This window comes from Tenrec ecaudatus, chromosome 8 (genome assembly GCF_050624435.1).
Source record: "Tenrec ecaudatus isolate mTenEca1 chromosome 8, mTenEca1.hap1, whole genome shotgun sequence".
Taxonomy (NCBI): domain Eukaryota; kingdom Metazoa; phylum Chordata; class Mammalia; order Afrosoricida; family Tenrecidae; genus Tenrec; species Tenrec ecaudatus.
The window spans coordinates 123,444,891-123,461,567 of NC_134537.1; the positions used below are offsets into that span (position 1 = coordinate 123,444,891).

Consider the following 16,677-nt stretch of genomic DNA (forward strand, 5'->3'; position numbering starts at 1 on the left):
GCTACAAGGGCAGGGATGGGGCCTCAGCTACATTGTTGCTTTTGTTTCTCTCCTCTATAACCCCTTACAGACTAAGGGATCTTACTTTTCAATTTTTCCCCTCATCTTTATCTCTTTCCCGTTCTCTCACACTCCAGTGCTGATCTCAAGACCACTCCCCTTAGGCTAGGGCATTTATGCCTGCACCACACCCAGCTAGGTGAGCTCCACCCTGTATAGCTAGCCCAAGGCTGGTTAAAGCCCTGCTGACCTCCACCAGGGGATAATCTGCCCAACTTCTTACCAGGGGTTTCCTGCCTGTGTACCAGGGCGTCTAAGGCAGCTCAGCCAACAATTAGCAATATTCCAAGCTGCTACAGGAACCTCTGCCCAAGCTCTGCAAAACCAAAGCAAGCAACCCACCAGCCTAGGGGGCACTCCCCTGAGAAGGAAGCCACAGGAGGATAAAGTGGTAGGTTAATTCCATAGTGAAATTAGCTGTAAGCACTTCGAAGAAGCATTCCTACAAGTCTCCCTGAGAGAGCCAGTGCCCTTCAACTCCCTGTAAAATGGCACCTGGCTCTAAAACAACACAATGCAAACAGCCAATGGCAGAGGATGTCCCGAACATAATGACATGCATAGAAGAAGCAGACATTGAGCTGCCACAGAAAAATTTTCAGAAAGATGCTTGGAGTCATACAGGATATGAGGGAAACAATACAGAAAAAGGATGAACTGATAGGGGATATAAAAGGCAATACACTAAAGGGAAATACAGGAGCTTAGGGAGGAGATTACAGAAACCAGTAGCAGAAACACGGACCTAGAGAATTGACTGGAGGAAGCAGAGAATCACATCAGTGACTTGGAGGACAACCAAGGAGACTTTAACAAACACGAACAAAAATCTAATAAGATCACCAGAGAAGCTGAAGAAAACCTAAGGGCTATGCCTGATGCTATGAAGCAGAACAACATTAGAATTATTGGCTTACCAGAGGAAGACACAACAAAGAAGTGACTTACAACAATAGTGAGAGAATTCTTGGAGGAAAACTTCCCCAGCTTAATGAATGAAAACCAGGCAACCATTCAGTAGACTGAAAGAACACCAGCTAGACTGAATCCCAATAAGTCACCAACTTAAACTATCCAATTTTGAGGAAAAGGAGAAAAACATGAGAGCAGCTAGGGAAAAACAAGCAATCACATATAAAGATTCCCACATAAGAATATGTGCAGCCCTATCACCAGAAACTATGAAGAAGAGAGAGTGGAGTAACATATTCCAAAAATTGAAGGAAAACAATGCAAACCCAAGATACTCAACCCAGCCAAATTATTGATCAAGATATATAGAGAAGTAAGAGTCATCCCAGACAAGGAAAAACTCAATACGTTAGAAGAAACCCAGCCCTACAAAAGATCCTTGCCGACCCAGTATGGGCAGAAGGACAACACTCACCAAGTATAAATAAGAGACCGCCACATAGAACAACCTCACCCAGAGAGCAACAAATAGAAAACAGACCACAAGATAGCATTGGCTTAAGGCTGGAAATAAGAATGATACACACACACACACACACACACACATGCACAACACACTAATGTGAAAGGAAAGTAGGAAAACACCCAACACAAAAGATATAAGACATCACAGAGTCCACAGATGGAGATGATAACCCTGAATATCCATGGCCTGAACCAAGGCATTAAAAGACTGAAACTAGCAGACTGGCTTAGAAAACACATCAATCTGCTGCCTACAGGAGACACATCTTAAGGCTACGGACAAAAATAGGCTGAGAATCAAAGTCTGGAGAAAGGCATACCAAGCAAACAGCAATTAAAAAAATGCAGGGGTTGCAATCCTAATGTCGGATAAAATTGACCTCAAAGTGCAACCCATAAAAAGAGATAAGGAGGGATACTATATAATGCTCAAGGGAATGGTAGCCAAAGAACCACTAGACATTGTAAACATATATTCCCCAAATGAGAGGCCCGCTGAATACGCCAGCCAAACACTCCAAAAGATGAAAAAAAAAAGAAATTACAGCCTCAACAATTATAACGGGTAACTTCAATTCACTGCCCTCTGAGAAAGATAGATCACAGGAAAAGAAGCTCAACAAGGAGGCTAGAGATCTAAACACTACAAATAGTTTGACCTGAGAGATATTTACAGAGCTTTTTATCCAAATATAAAAAATTTCACATTCTTTTCAAGTTCACATGGCACATATTCGAAGATAAACCACATGCTGGTGCATAAGGCGAATCTTCATAATGTAAGCACATTGATATACAGACCTCTCACCGCTGTGCCATAAAGCTGGAAATCAACAAAAGAAGACGAAGAAAACAAGAGCAAACAATTGGAGGATGAATAACTACTGCAAAAGGACTGCATACTGGCACAGATCAGAGATGAAATTAGGAAATTTCTAGAAACCAACGAGAATGAGCACACAATGTACCAAACCTTACGGGATACAGCAAAGGCAGTTATCAGAGGAAGCTTCATAGCAATACATGCACACCTGAGAAAGGAAGAGACTCATGATTGATGCTGGCACAAAATTTACAACAACTAGAGCAGAGTCAGCAGGACAATCCAAATAGAAAAAGAAAAAAATTATAAAAATAAGGGCTGAGATTCTGGAGATGGAAAATAAGAAAACCATGTTAAAAAATTAATGCTGCTGAAAGTTGGTTCTTTGAAAGGATAAACAGAATCCACTGACCACTGTCAAACCTAACCAAAGAAAGGGAACAAATTTCAATAGCAAGAATAAGGGATGAAAGTGGGCACATTACAACAGACCCTAATGAAATTAAAAGGCTAATTAAACAGTGCTGCGAAGGATTGTACTCTAATGAATTCAAAAATTTGCAAGACGACAGATTTTTGGAACAACCCCTCCCTAGACTATCCTCGATGGACATCAAGAATCTCAACAGACCCATAGCAATAGAAGAAATAGACAAGGTTATCAACGTCATATGGAGAAGGAAGAAGCCCAGAATTAGCAGAGAACTCCTCAAGAACAAGTACACAGTGGGAGGGTTTGCTTTACCTGACTTTAGCACATACTATACAGCCACAGTTGTCAAAACCACATGGTCTTGGTACAATGACATACTCAGACCAATGGAAAGGAACTGAAAACCCAGAAATAAAATCATCAGCATACAGACAACTGATCTTTGATAAAGGCCCCCAAAATATCCAATGGGAAGCAGATGTCCTCTTTAACAAGTGGTGCTCGAAAAAATGGATATTTACCTGCAGAAAAATGAAGCAAGACCCTTATGTCACTCCATGCACAAAAATAAACCCAAGGTGGATCACAGACCTTGAAGTTAAACCCCAAACTATTAGCGGCATCAATGAGGGAATTGGGACCAACTGGAGAACTTTGGTACAGGGAATACATAGGCTATCAGCAATAGGGAAGGACACAGAGGAGCCACAAATTGACATGGGATATACTGAAGATAAAACACCTGTGTACATTGAAAGAAGACTGGAAAGCATCTTTAGCAATGACACATCAGACAAAGGCTTTACTACTAAAATCTTCAATACTCTACTAGCTTCCCAAAAGAAAAAAACTAATTGTCCACTTGAGAGGTGGGCAAAGGACCTGAAGTTTCACAGGGGCAGAAATCCAAATGGCCAACAAACATATGAGAAAATGTTACTGATCTCTAGCCATAAGAGAAATGCAAATTAAAACAACAATGAGGTACCACCTAACACCCTAAAAGGTAGCCCAATTCAAAAAATCAGAAAGCAACAAGTGTTGGAGGGGCTGTGGGGAGACAGGAACTCTCATCTACTGCTGGTGGGCCTATAAGTATGTATAGCCACTATGGAAATCGATCTGGCGATATCTAAAACAGATGGAAATCGAGTTATCATAGACCCAGCAATCCCCTTACTGGGCATATACCCAGAAGAGGCAAGAAACAAACCAAGGCCAAACATCTGTGCTCCAGTGTTCATTGCATCAACACCATTGGATTAAAAAGCTGTGGTATATACATACAATGGAGTACTACGCATTGCTAAAAAACAGTGATGAACATATGAAGCATACCGTTGGATGGTAAGAACTGGAGGAAATCATGCTAAGTGAAGTAAGTCAAGCACAAAAGTACAAGTACAACATGAGTCCACTGAGGTAAGCTTTTTTTTTTTTTTAATGTAAAATGGGCATAGGGAAAAAGCTACTGTATGCAAACATTCCTGGGGTGAGGAGCAGGTAAAATGGCAGGGACCAGACCAAATACAGGGATAGACATGGTAGACAACCAAAAAGGAGGTGGGGAAAGGAAAAATAATAATAATAAAAAAGAAAAGGGTAGCAGAGGCACAGGGTACTGACCCACCCTAGGGGAGGGTATTGTTTATATCTCGACAGGGAAAGAGGGACCAGACTTCAACCCAGTGCTTGAAGATGTGAATGCAACATGCTGGCATGGAGTAGGGAACCAGTGAAGAGATCTGGGGGGCCAGCCCCAGTCCCAACCACTAAGTGGACACCTGCCCCTCTCCCCAGAACTTACTTCAAAGGGCAGTCTTCAATCTTCAGCTCCGAGAGAGGGTCATATCTTATCGGTGCAGATGAAGGGGGAGGAGGAGAGAGTGGAGCACATCCTGGCCCACTAGGCCGTGAGGATGATGTTCCTAATTAGCCAGTCTATAGAGAGGACCACATGACCGGCCTCACTATGAGATATGACATCCCTCACTGACCCATAGACCTACAGGGTACAACACTGGAGACACAATGTGGGAATTGCATTTGATCTGATCCTGCCACACCAAGGCAAAACCCTAAGGGGTGCAGCAGAACAGCAAGGGAATGGAACATTAAGGTCCCCAGGGAATGCTGAATGTGGACTTTGGGGGCCAGGGCATGGTGCCCCAACAGACTGGACTGGAAAACACTCCTAAAGGCCAACAACCAGTCCTTGAACTAACTACAAGCTTTTCTTTCTTGTGCTTTGTTTTTTTGTCATTGGTTTGTTGTTTGTTGTATATTGTCGCTTGGTTTTGTTCTGTTTTGTTTTTGTGCATGTTATTATCTCTGCAGGTCTGTCTAAATAAGATAGGTTGGATGAACAATCTGGAGGAGAAAACAGTGGACTGACAGTTCCGGGGAGGTGGGGGGACATGGGAGAGGGGGAGGGGGAGGGAAGGTAGTGGTATTAACAAACCCAGGGACAAGGAAACAATAAGTGATCCAAATCAGTGGTGAGGAGGGTGTGGGAGGCCTGGTAAGGCATGATCAAGGGTAATGTAACCAAGAGGAATTGCTGAAACCCTGGTGGGGACTGAGCATGATGGTGGGACAGGAGGAAAGTCAAGGGAAATAGAGGAAAGCTAGGAGGCAAAGGGCATTCATAGGGGTCTATGCAAGAATACTTTCTTCTATTAAATTGTCATTCTATGATGCTCACCTTCCTGACACAACCACTGAAGACAAAGTGGGTGAATAAGCAAATGTGAAGAAAGCTGATGATGGTGCCCGTCTACCAAAAGATATGGCATCTTCGGCCTTAAAGGCTTGAAGGTAAACAAGTGGCCATCTAACTCAAAAGCAACAAGGCCCACGTGGAGGAAGCGCACCAGCCTGTGTTCACGAGGTGCCGAAGGGATCAAGCATCAAAGAACAAAAAATCATATTGTGTGCTCACCTCTATATGATCGCTGAAGACAATAGGGTACATAAGCAAATATGGTGAAGAAGGCTGATGGGGACCGCTGTCAGGGGATATAGCATCTGGGGTCAAAGGCTTGAGGGAAGACAGGCGGCCATCTGGCTCAGAAGCAGCAAGGCCCACATGGAGGAAGCATACCAGCCTGTGTGATCATGGGGTGTCGGGATCAGGTATCAGGCATCATCAGAACAAAATATCTTAACATAGGGAATGAGGGTGGGGGAGTGCAGAGTGGATACCCAAAGCCCATTTGTAGACCACTGGATATCTCCTTACAGAAGGGTCTTAGGGAGGAGACGAGCCTGTCGGGGTGTGATATAGCAATGATGAGAAGTACAGCTTTCCTCTGGTTCCTGGGTGCTTTCTCCCTCCCCACTGTCATAGTACCAATTCTACCTTGCAGGTCTGGCTGGACTGGGGGATGTACACTGGTGCAGGTGGGAGCTGGAAGCACGGGGAATCCAGGGCAGATGGTCCCTTCAGGACCAGTGGTGTAAGAGGCAATACTGGGAGGGTATAGGGAGGGTGGGTTGGAAGGGGAGAGCCGATTGCAGGAATCTGCAAGTGACCTCCTCCCTGGGGGACGGACAGTGGAGAGGTGGGCGAAGGGAGACGTCAGACAGGGAAAGATGTGACAAAATAATAATTTATAAATTATCGAGGGTTCATGGAGGAGGAGGTAGCGGGAGAGGGGGGTGAAAGGTGAGGACCTGGTGCCAGGTGCTTCAGTGGAGAGCAAATATTTTGAGAATGATGAGGGCGGTGAGTGTACAAATGTGCTTTATACAATTGATGTATGTATGGATTGTGATAAGAGTTGTATGAGCCCATAATAAAACGATTAAAAAAATAAAAAGTAAAAAAACAATCTGATGGAGCAGGGAATGTATGGATGTGATTTATACAATTGATGTATGTATATGTATGGATTGTGATAAGAGTTGTATGAGTCCCTAATAAAATGTAAAAAAAGAAAAGAGGGAAAAAAAAGAAAATGATTAGGGCAAAGAATGTACAGATGTGCTTTATACAATTGATGTATGTATATATATGGACAGTGATAAGAGCTGTATGAGCCCCTAATAAATTGTTTTAAAAACCAAACAAAAAAACCAATCTGAGATAACCCTTGGATGAGCATCACAGGAGAAGCAAAGATCTTTACTTTTTGACCCATTCAGAGTGGTCTATCCACATGGAACCTCCTCCATTCTGACTTCCCATCAATTTTCCATATGTTCTTTGAAAACCCCTGGCCATTCAACCAAGTCATAAGCCACAGCCCATGAATCAGTATAAATTGCATATCTGGCCATTTCTCTGTCCAAGCAAAATCAATAGCTTGGTGCATTGCTAGGAAGTTTTCCCACTGGAGCATTCCCGTTGACCACTGTCCAGGGAGGCACCAAAAAGGGTCTGCAGTGCTGCTGCTGTCTACTTTGTTATTTAAATTTTTTAATTAAAAAATCATTTTTATAGGGGCTCTTACAGCTCTTTAACAATTCATACATCAATTGCATGAAGCATATTTGTACATATGTTGCCATCATTTCCAAGCATTGATTTTCTATTTGAGCCCTTGGTATCAGCTCCTCTTTTTTCCCTCCATCCCCACCTTCCACCCATCTTACTCCTTGATAAATTATTATTCTCCTATCTCACCCCAATGGCTGTCTCCATACCCCCATGGTTCTGTTGTTCCTCTCCCTGGGTTTGTGTGTGTTTGTGTGGTGATGTGTCAGACATTGCAATCGGTTCCCCCTTCCTCCCTTCCTCTCCCCATGCTATCTACTTTTGAGATGTGTATGTATATTATGCCGATCATAGGCTTCAGTTGCAGACTGAAAGGGAAGATAATGTGACAAGAATGGAGACCAGAGGCACTTGGGCCACTTTATGTAGCATGTACCTTCAGGTCTTGCTTCAGCCTGATCTCCTTTATACGACTTCCATTAAATGATGGTGTGCTACTGTGCATATCCAGATTAGGACTGTGAGTCCGACAGCACCCAGTTTATGATGAACAGCTCCAGTCCACAGGGTGACTTGGTAGCCCATGCTTAGAAATTCAGCCTCATTAAAACCAAGTTATAAGCCAAATGCTGTTTTACTCTGCAGTAATTTTCTCAGAGGATGTTAAGACTTTGCTCCAAAACCTAAGGGTCCTAATAGTAAATCACCAATAGGGGCTTGCTAAAGACCCCAAACTGGATCTTTCTCTGTCCCTGACACAGCAAGCACCAGTGGATCATATGGGCCACGTGACAGAGCAGCTTGCTCATTAGCCTGAACCTCTTGCAGAACCTTTTCTTTTGAGCCCCACTCAGCACTACCAGCTTTAAAAATCACGAAGCAGGCTGAAGTAGCACACCCAAATGAGGGTTATACTGTCCCCCAAATCCAAATAGGCCCACCAAGTATTATGCCTCCTTTTCAGGTGAGGGAGAGGCCAGATGTAATAACATCTTTCAGCCAAGTAGGAATATCTTGACAGGCCCCAAACCCTGGAGCTCTAGAATTTCACCGAGGTGGAAGGTGCCTGAATTCTTGTTCCATTTCTTTCCCAAAGCTCTAGCATCTAAAGCACACAGATCTGGAATGGGGCATTCCTTTGGCCCAGATAGCTTTCTTCAGCCTGCTGTTGAATTGTACATGGAGTGTTCTGATCTCTCATGGAAATTTTCTGAATCTCCTAGGGTGCCTAAGGTGCACGCTTCTTGGAGTCCTCGCCATGGATTACCTGTTAATACTGATGTTGTACTCTGCTCACGACTTCATCCACAGCACTACAGCCTTTCTTCTCACCACCCTTTGCTGGAGCCATAGTGCCCAGATCAGGTTGGAAAGGAAGAGCGCAAGGAATTGTGGGAGAAGGAAAGCTCCTTTCACTTATTCTTGCTTTCAACACGTATGCATTAACGCCATTGGTGGGGCAGTGGTTGAAGAGCTCAACTGTTAACTGAAAGGTCAGTGGTTCACACCCATCAGTCTCTCCCTGGGAGAAATATGCTGCAGTCTGCCCCTGCAAAGATTCACAGGCTTGGAAACCCTGTGGGGGCAGTTCTAGGCTGCCCTCTAGGGTCACTACGAGTGGGGATGGACTCCTCAGAGCAGTGGGTCTGCTTTGGGGTATCTTCCAGGCCCCAGAGAAAGACAAAACCACTGCTTACATCCCGTCATAGTTTTACACATTGTAGTATTTTAGTAAGTATTGCCTCAACACACGCTACATCTTCAGCCCAAAGTAAAATAGAATGGGAGTAATTCTGTAGTTAGCTGAGATGTAAATAAGTGAGGCAGGTTTTAGCATGTATTCCCTTATTACCAATATGGGCTTATGGGATATCTGTGTATGTCACTACAGTTATTTTCATGTGCATAAATAGCATGAAAGAAATGCCTATGGATGAGGCTATAAAGCAGGAACTGGAAAAATGGGGAGGAGGGAGGCTTATTTTCAGAAGGGGTGGTGAAAGGAATAGTGCATTGGGAAGGGTAGGGGCTAATAGGAACTAGACATTCCCGCTGGTAGGGAACCCAAGAGTGGCATTCATTTCTGAGTTGTTACTTTCATGTCCATGGGTGGTACAAATGGTTAGTCACTCACTGCCAGCTGACAGGTTAATTGTTGAACAACACCCCCACTTTGGAAGACAGGTCTGTGGTGGTCTACTTCTGGAAGGTCAAAGTCTTAAAAATCCTACAGCAGCGCTGCTCTGTGTACATGGGGTCACTGGCGGCCACTGTGGGTTTGAATAATGGGACAAACATGACCCACCACCACCTTCAATTAATCCCCATCCTTGCGGTCCTTTAAGTGTGATCCAGTGTTACACAGTAGTGGTGTGGCATGATGATTGCAGGGTGTCAGTACAGACACCTGCCCCTGCCAGGCCCCAGGAGTGTATCGGGCTCAGAGTTGTCCTGAAGGCGGCAGTAGCTATGGTGAGGATCTGACCCAGCAGGGGCTCCCTGAGACAAATCTCCTTCCCTGAGTACATTAGAAGTGGCCTTAGCAGGAAGAGTGTAGTTAACGTGTCCTATGTAATAGCAGGTAATACCTCTCCTCCCTGTTCCATGTGCCATGCCAGGGAGAACAGTGTTAGCGAGGAGAAAACAAGCTTGGTTGTAGCTCACTTTCCATCCACCAGTTCCTGACTGCTGCGCTCAGCTTCCTCGCCCCAAGTCTTAAGTTTGGAAACGCCACACGGGTCTTGCCCTGTTGCTCGATACATTCCATATCCCAGTAGTCCTAGTAACTTGCCCTCATATCTGCTCGCCAGCAACAGCAGCACTTTGACCATTCACTTCACCCTTGGGATGAGACACGGCCCTGACAACACGCATTTGTTGCTTGGCTTTAAAGAGAGGGGCACCTTAGTAACCCGTTAGCCTCTCTTCCATTGGCAGATTAGGTTAGAATAGTCTTGGAACAGTTTTCAAGCACATGGTTGCTGTGGTCAGAATTTTCGTCAACTCAGGGTAGCTAACTAAGCTGCCTTCTCCGTGGACAGCTTTGAAGGATGAACAATAAAGATAGTGGCCTGCCTTCCAACCTTGGCCTAGACTCTGAAGACTTGTTTCCTTCAAACACTCTGGCAGGCTCCGACTATTTTAGCTACTTGGTCTTTCTTTGGGCCCAAAGTGCTTGATTTCCGACTTGAAATTATATTCTTATGACAGCCAAATCCCAAACTGACTCTCCGCCCCTGGAGCTCTTGACCAACAGTTACAAAAGAAACACTGGTAGATACTTCCCCTGCCTGTGATGCTAGATCAAGTTATTGTCTCTCCAGCGCCACCTTTTACCACTTCCTCCTGCCCTGCTTTGATGGCATCTCCCTGCACTCTCCTAAGGCCACTTGGCCAGGATTCATCGTGAAGCATTTATTACCTGACAAAACCATCCCACCCATCCACTTCAACATAGTTCAGCTTCTTATGAGTCAGGTTCATGTTTAAAAAAAAAAGTACACAAAGCTAAATAGATTTTAACTGGTTTTCAGTGAATGTGCTTCCCTTGCCATGAGATTCTGGGTTCCCAGGCAGGAAAATGGAACACTTCCTTTTGCTGTTAGCTGTCACCCAGTCACTCAGACGCCTGAGGCCCCACGTGTGCAAAGGGCTGGGGCCCTTTGGTCTGCATTCCCAGGCATCTCTCTGTGGACTTGAAGCCCCAACCTTTTAGTTCAGTCAAGTGCTTAACCCTTTGTGCCACCTAATTATGTGAAATCCCTGGAACTGTGATTTAAAGGTTTTAAACAGAAGGTAAGAATTCCTGAAGTCTGCCTGAGATTACATAAAGTGTAACCCCATGAGAGTGATGTCACGTCTAGGCCTCCAGCAGCATCCACACAAGGTAGGGTTGGGGGGGACCCAGTGATCGCTTCACTCCGCTTTGCCGCCAGCTCTGCGGGCCCCTTTTGTATGAGGTCAGCTAAAGGCGCAAGACCCTGCTTAACTTGCTTACATTTGAAAACCAGAGCTTTAAGTGCGGTAGGTATTCCTATACTTAGTATCCTATCTGACATCGACACGTGTGCACACTGGTTTACAAATGATTCACGCTACAAAATATGCATCTAGAGTCTTCCTTTACAAATCCATTTCAAATAATAGAAATTCCATATGTAAACAGAGAACATGCATTAAGTGGTCTTTATTGATGTTTGATATTCAGTTTTTTTCTTCAGTTAATTTTACAAGTATGATAAGTTATATTTTCTGTGGAACTTTAAATGTAAAATAAATACAAAATGCACTGTGGTTTAATGAACACTCAATGAAGCTTTTTTCTTTTTTTTCCCTTTCTTTCTGTGTTCAGTTTCCAGTCTGGTTTTATCCCAGATCTGTCTTTTCACTTCTGGGAAAAGTCTTTAGAACACACATGGATCTGGAACCCGTAAATGAGGGTTTTCATTATATTAGACGTATTTCTTTATCTCATCATACAACACCAATACAAAGGCACCACCCATGCCTCTCAACACGTTGGACCAGGCACCCTTGAAGAAAGCTTTGGCTCCTTCATCTTTTGCAATCTTCCTCCAGCAGTCAACAGTTCCGGTGTACATAATATCAGCTGTGGAAACAGACAGTAAGGGATCCATAATTCTGGAGTGGCAGTGGTGGGAGAGACTTCCCCTCTGAATGACAGCTGGACCCAAGGTGATCCGTTTCAAAACCAAAAGCCACTTCGGCCTTGCCGCCACAGCTGTGTGCAGCATTCAACTGGACAGCTGCTGCCTTGCCGAACTGTGAGGCCAGCCCTCCAGACTCTGCTGCTCCTCTGCCTCCTGCGGGAGCAAACTCCTTGGGCAATTACCCAACTAACGCGCAGCACCGGGAGCAAAGGAGAATGAGAGCAGAATGGAGCAGGAGTGTGGGGGGCTCTCTGGGCCCCTTGTTCCAGAGACAGAAACCAATGTCTAGTCTTAGACAACACTACCCCAAAATAGTTAAGAGGTACAACTTAACTATTAGATTAAACTATTAAAACTATTATAAACTGTCTGCCACCCACTCCAGCCCCCCCAAAATTTTTTAACCACATGTTTCAGCCTAGAAAAGCCAGACCTTTTCCCATCATAAGACTCCTCTTCTGGCCCCGATGCTCTAACATTCACTAACAGATATGTGTTATTTTTACATAAATTAGTCAGTTTGGATTTTCCTCCTTGTTTCCACAAGCTGGTTGTAAAGAGAGAGAGCCTAAGGCTTCTATAATCCCAGATGTTTCCTTCTTGTTTCCTCTAACTACTTCCTTTTCTTTTACTACTTCCTTTTCAATGTTTCCATTTTTCTTTAATAAAAACCAAAGAAGGTCCTCTAAATGGATGGTTGTGAATGTTCCGAACAAAACACTCATATCTGCCACCAGCATGACACCAGCATGCCAATTCTGACTCACAGTGACCCCGCAGGACAAAAGAAGGCTGCCAGTCCTCTCCTGAGGAGTGGCTGGTGGGTTTGAACAGTTGATCTTACGGTGAGCTGCTGAGCGCTTAAGCACAGCACCACTGGGGCATCCTGTTGGGAATGCTCAAAAAGGAAGAGAAAAACAAAGCTACTGCTATTGCGTCAATTCCCCTACAGTACAGAGTAGAGCTACTTCGTAGGACTTCCCGTAACCTTCCTGGGAGAAGCCTCACCTTTCTTCCTCTCTCCCAGCTACTGGGTTTGAATTGCCAACCTTGCGGGCCAGCGACCCAATGCTTAGCTCACAGCATGGTGGATGTTAAGGGCCATTAATGATCTCTTGGTTCCTCCACTCATCAATCCAGGATAATGAGGCCTGCATGGGACAGCGAGTCTTCTTTTCAAGGGAACCATATGGGAAGCTGAGATTCGAAGGCCTCAGACTTACCTCCTTTCCGGCCAGACTGCATCATCATCCTACGACGGACAGTGTCAAATGGATAGGACACCAGCCCTGCCACCGCTGTCACGCTCTGTGCAATCATCCAGCTCACGAAGATGTGCACGTTCTTGGGGTCAGGCAGCATCCCTGTGGGCAGAGCCAAGAAGACAACTGGCTGTGAAGTGATCCTCCTTGCCCAGCAAGAAGTAGGTGGGAGTAGAGAGAAGACCACCCCTTCTCAGCCCAGCCCTTCAGGAAGAGCCCACCCATGGCGGGATGCTTTTTAAACAGCGAGGCAGGTGACCCATGGTGGTAGCTGCCCCCTCTGGATCCAGGGATGCCAGAGCTTGTCTCAGTAGGTTGAACTTCATCTCTGGTAAGTGATCCGGCTGAATCCAGAGGGAGCTGGGCTGCCCTTTCCTCCTCTTTGGGAAACTCCAGGCCAAAGTTTAACTCAGGAAAGAGAGGAGGAAGAGGATCTCAGGGTTCTTAAATTATCTATACCACATCACCTGTCATTCAGAAGATTCCACTTAGCTCAGTGACTAGAAAACAACAGGATAAATGAACACAAAGCCTTTTGTGAGCTGTGAATCCCCACACCCTTCGCCTCCCTGCGCCCCACCCTCCGGCCCCACTCTCACCCTTGGCAGTATCATAGACTCCGAAGTAGGCAGCCCTGTAGATGATGATGCCCTGGACAGAGACGCTGAAACCTTGGTAGAGACCCTTCAGGCCATCAGACTTGAAGATCTTGGTAAGACAGTCGCCCAGACCACTGAACTCACGCTGGGCAGAACCCTTGCCCACATCAGCAGCCAACCTGGTCCTAGCAAAGTCCAGCGGGTAGACAAAGCAGAGGGAAGTGGCCCCAGCTGCCCCACCGGAAGCCAGGTTACCGGCAAAGTAGCGCCAGAACTGCTTATGCCGGTCCACGCCCCCCAGGAAGATCTGCTTGTACTTGTCCTTGAAGGCGAAGTTGAGAGCTTGGGTGGGGAAGTAACGGATCACATTGGCCAGGTTACCTCTCCAGAAGGAGAGAAAGCCCTGCTCCTTGGGGATCCTCACCACACAATCCATGATCCCTTTGTACTGCTTGTCAGCACTGATCTGTTTGCTGGCATGCTGGACCTGTTTGGAGAGGGGGACAGGGGGTTAGAGCGGTGCAGAGAGGGTAGGCAGGGACAGAAAGTAAGGAAGAAGGGCAGGAGAAAAAGGTTGGCATTGCCTAGGTTTCCTTTTGAAAAAGTAAAATGTGTATATAGGGCATGCAAATGTACATGTCAACTACTGGGCTAGCAAGGGATTCTGTTCCATGACCAGGGCCCTTGGAGAAGGTTGTGCTGCACATAAGGTGACCCTGGGCACAGGCAAGATGGTAAGTCTTCAATGTCACTGCAGTCTCTCTGGAGTAGAGGCTCTCCTAGTAGTAGTAAATGTCCCCCAATAGAATGAGACTCTAGTCATAGAAGCCTGAAATAATTCAGGCAACATGCAACCAGCCAACTAATGGGCTTTCTGCTGTGGTTAACAATTTGTTGGTATTTTCTTGTTAATGGTTTGGGGTTAAGAGTAATCTCTTGGTGAGGATCAGTCCTATTTGATCCCCAAAGTACAGATTCCTCATTGAGAGGCCTTTCCCTGAGGGGCAGGTAGGAAAGATATTAAATAATGCAACAAGGTGATCAGGTCGGATAAAGTCCCTGAGATGCTCTGTGCAGGCGGGAAAGGTATAACTGAAGAGAGCACAAAAAGATTTGGGGGAGATTATGAATAAACCTTATGCCGAAAATTGTTTCCAATTCTTCAGAGACTTAGTTTTGTTTTGTTTCATGTGAAATGGGGGAAACAAGCCACCTCTGTCCTAAACTAACCAAAATGGTGATTTTGTGGTACAAAGATAACCATTTATTTATTGCACGGTCCCTATATGCCATATCCTTATTAAGGGTTTACCGGGAGAGAGTAATAGAAATAAGATGAATAAAAGACAGCAGAGCGTCGGGCACCGTAAATGAGTTCTTAATAAAGAATTGTTATTTAGATGCTTTTATTGTTATAAGGTAGGCTTAGGCAAGAAGGTGCAACGGAGCTCTTGAAAATCACAAGATGAGAGCGGCCTAAGAGGCCTCAGCACACCGTGTGCCAGCGCTGTCACCGACGCAAGATCTGGCTCTCTGGAAAGCCACTCCGGGTGGGTTTCCATATATAGACACCCGAACGCTGGGCGCCACCCGACACCAGGAATCTGCTACTGACGCGGGGCCCGTCAACGCAGAGGGCACCTTCGCCTTCCCCAGGGCCGGGCGCCCGAACCTGGGGCCTAGCGCGCGGATGCCCACGGCTCCCGGCCCGCGCCCAAGCTCGCTCGGGCTCGCGGCGCGCGTCCCGCCCGCATTGCGCCCGCGTCCGCGCATCCCGCGGGCTCTCCCTGCTCACCTGCAGCAGCAGTTTCACCCTCTCGATGGGGGCGACCGCGGTCTTGGAGACGGCGGCGGCGACGCCACCCGCCAGGAAATCCTTCAGGAAGCTCAGAGCGTGATCCCCCATGGTGACAGCCGGGCGCTTGGCTGGGTGCCGTGCGGCAGCTGCGTTGCGGCTCGCGTTGGCGCTCTAGCTCCGGCCTGGCCAGGCACCGCCGCCCGTCTCCGCCGCCGCCGCAAGGTGCGCAGGGGCCGCCCGCCCGGCCCGCAGCCCTCCTTATATGCCCTGCCCGGCCTCTCGCGAGAGGAGGAGGAGGGACCCGGGCCGGCGCGCGCTGCGCATTGGCTGGGCAGGTGCTCGGGCGCCCCGCTGCTCTGCAGAGGGCATCGGGGGCGAAGGCGCTTCCGGGAGGCAGGGGTGGGCTGGGGGCTGTGCCTTCAGCTTGGGACGTCTAAAGGGCAAATTCATGTTATCTGTCCCGGCGAGCAGAGGGAACACCGTGTCTCCGCAGCATGTGGGTCGCGGTATTTTTAGCAATGGAAGGCTTAGGGAGGGGCCGGCTGGGGACGGACACGGGACCTGGGGCCTCAAGCTGGGCTGCCCTTAGCCTCCGTGGTGCACGCGACCTAGCCCTGGAAAGGGGACTTCAAGCTGGTCATCCCCGCTCCTTCCCTGTAACGCTGTCCCAGGAGCCCAGTGCCCGGAGATTTAGGCCTCTTCGGAGTTGTGTGTTCACTCAACTAAAATAAGATCCGTCTGCATACTAGCTGCACATGATGCTGTGGTTGCCGCTTATAATCTGACCGCTGCCTCCCACTTCTGTTCATTCACTCGCTCTATCATTCATACGGTTCTGAAATACCCAGGTGCCTGGCCGTCGCGCCACCACCGTTCGTTGGTCCAGAGCTGTAACTCAGGGTATCAATCCGACTCCCGTGGGGCTACTGGCCTACCAGACCGCAGAGAGTCTTTAGTACTTTGTCACTGGTTTTCATCATAGAACTTCACGTGCTGTCATAGTAAATCACTAAGATGAAATCTTTCTTAAATTGTATGAATTCTGACAACACAATTGTAAGCTTTCTACATTACATTATAGTTTTGTCAGTGGTAATATTACAAACTGAGCAGAAACTTTTTTTGAGTTTTCCTCTTCCTCCCATTATGATTTCGTT

At 46.6% G+C, this 16,677-nt stretch overlaps 1 protein-coding gene across 1 annotated transcript; it reads right to left on the reverse strand.

Moving 5' to 3' along the window:
- Window positions 1-11,370: 11,370 nt before the first annotated feature.
- SLC25A4 (solute carrier family 25 member 4) lies at window positions 11,371-15,757 on the reverse strand. The gene is made up of 4 exons (XM_075555774.1): window positions 15,518-15,757; window positions 13,723-14,209; window positions 13,085-13,225; window positions 11,371-11,800 (listed from the first exon to the last, which is right to left on the reverse strand). Exons 1-4 carry the CDS (start codon window positions 15,626-15,628, stop codon window positions 11,643-11,645), a joined length of 897 nt encoding a protein of 298 aa, XP_075411889.1. The 5' UTR covers window positions 15,629-15,757; the 3' UTR covers window positions 11,371-11,642.
- Between the last annotated feature and the right edge of the window lie 920 nt (window positions 15,758-16,677).

What these genes read in the sequence shown, in the direction of transcription:
- SLC25A4 (XM_075555774.1), bottom strand. Translation starts at nt 15,628, where the DNA reads ATGGGGGATCACGCTCTGAGCTTCCTGAAGGATTTCCTGGCGGGTGGC. An exon ending in GGGTGAAACTGCTGCTGCAG is followed by an intron (nt 14,210 to 15,517) that starts GTGAGCAGGGAG and finishes CTCTCCAAACAG; the next exon opens with GTCCAGCATGCCAGCAAACA. An exon ending in AGTCTATGATACTGCCAAGG is followed by an intron (nt 13,226 to 13,722) that starts GTGAGAGTGGGG and finishes CTCTGCCCACAG; the next exon opens with GGATGCTGCCTGACCCCAAG.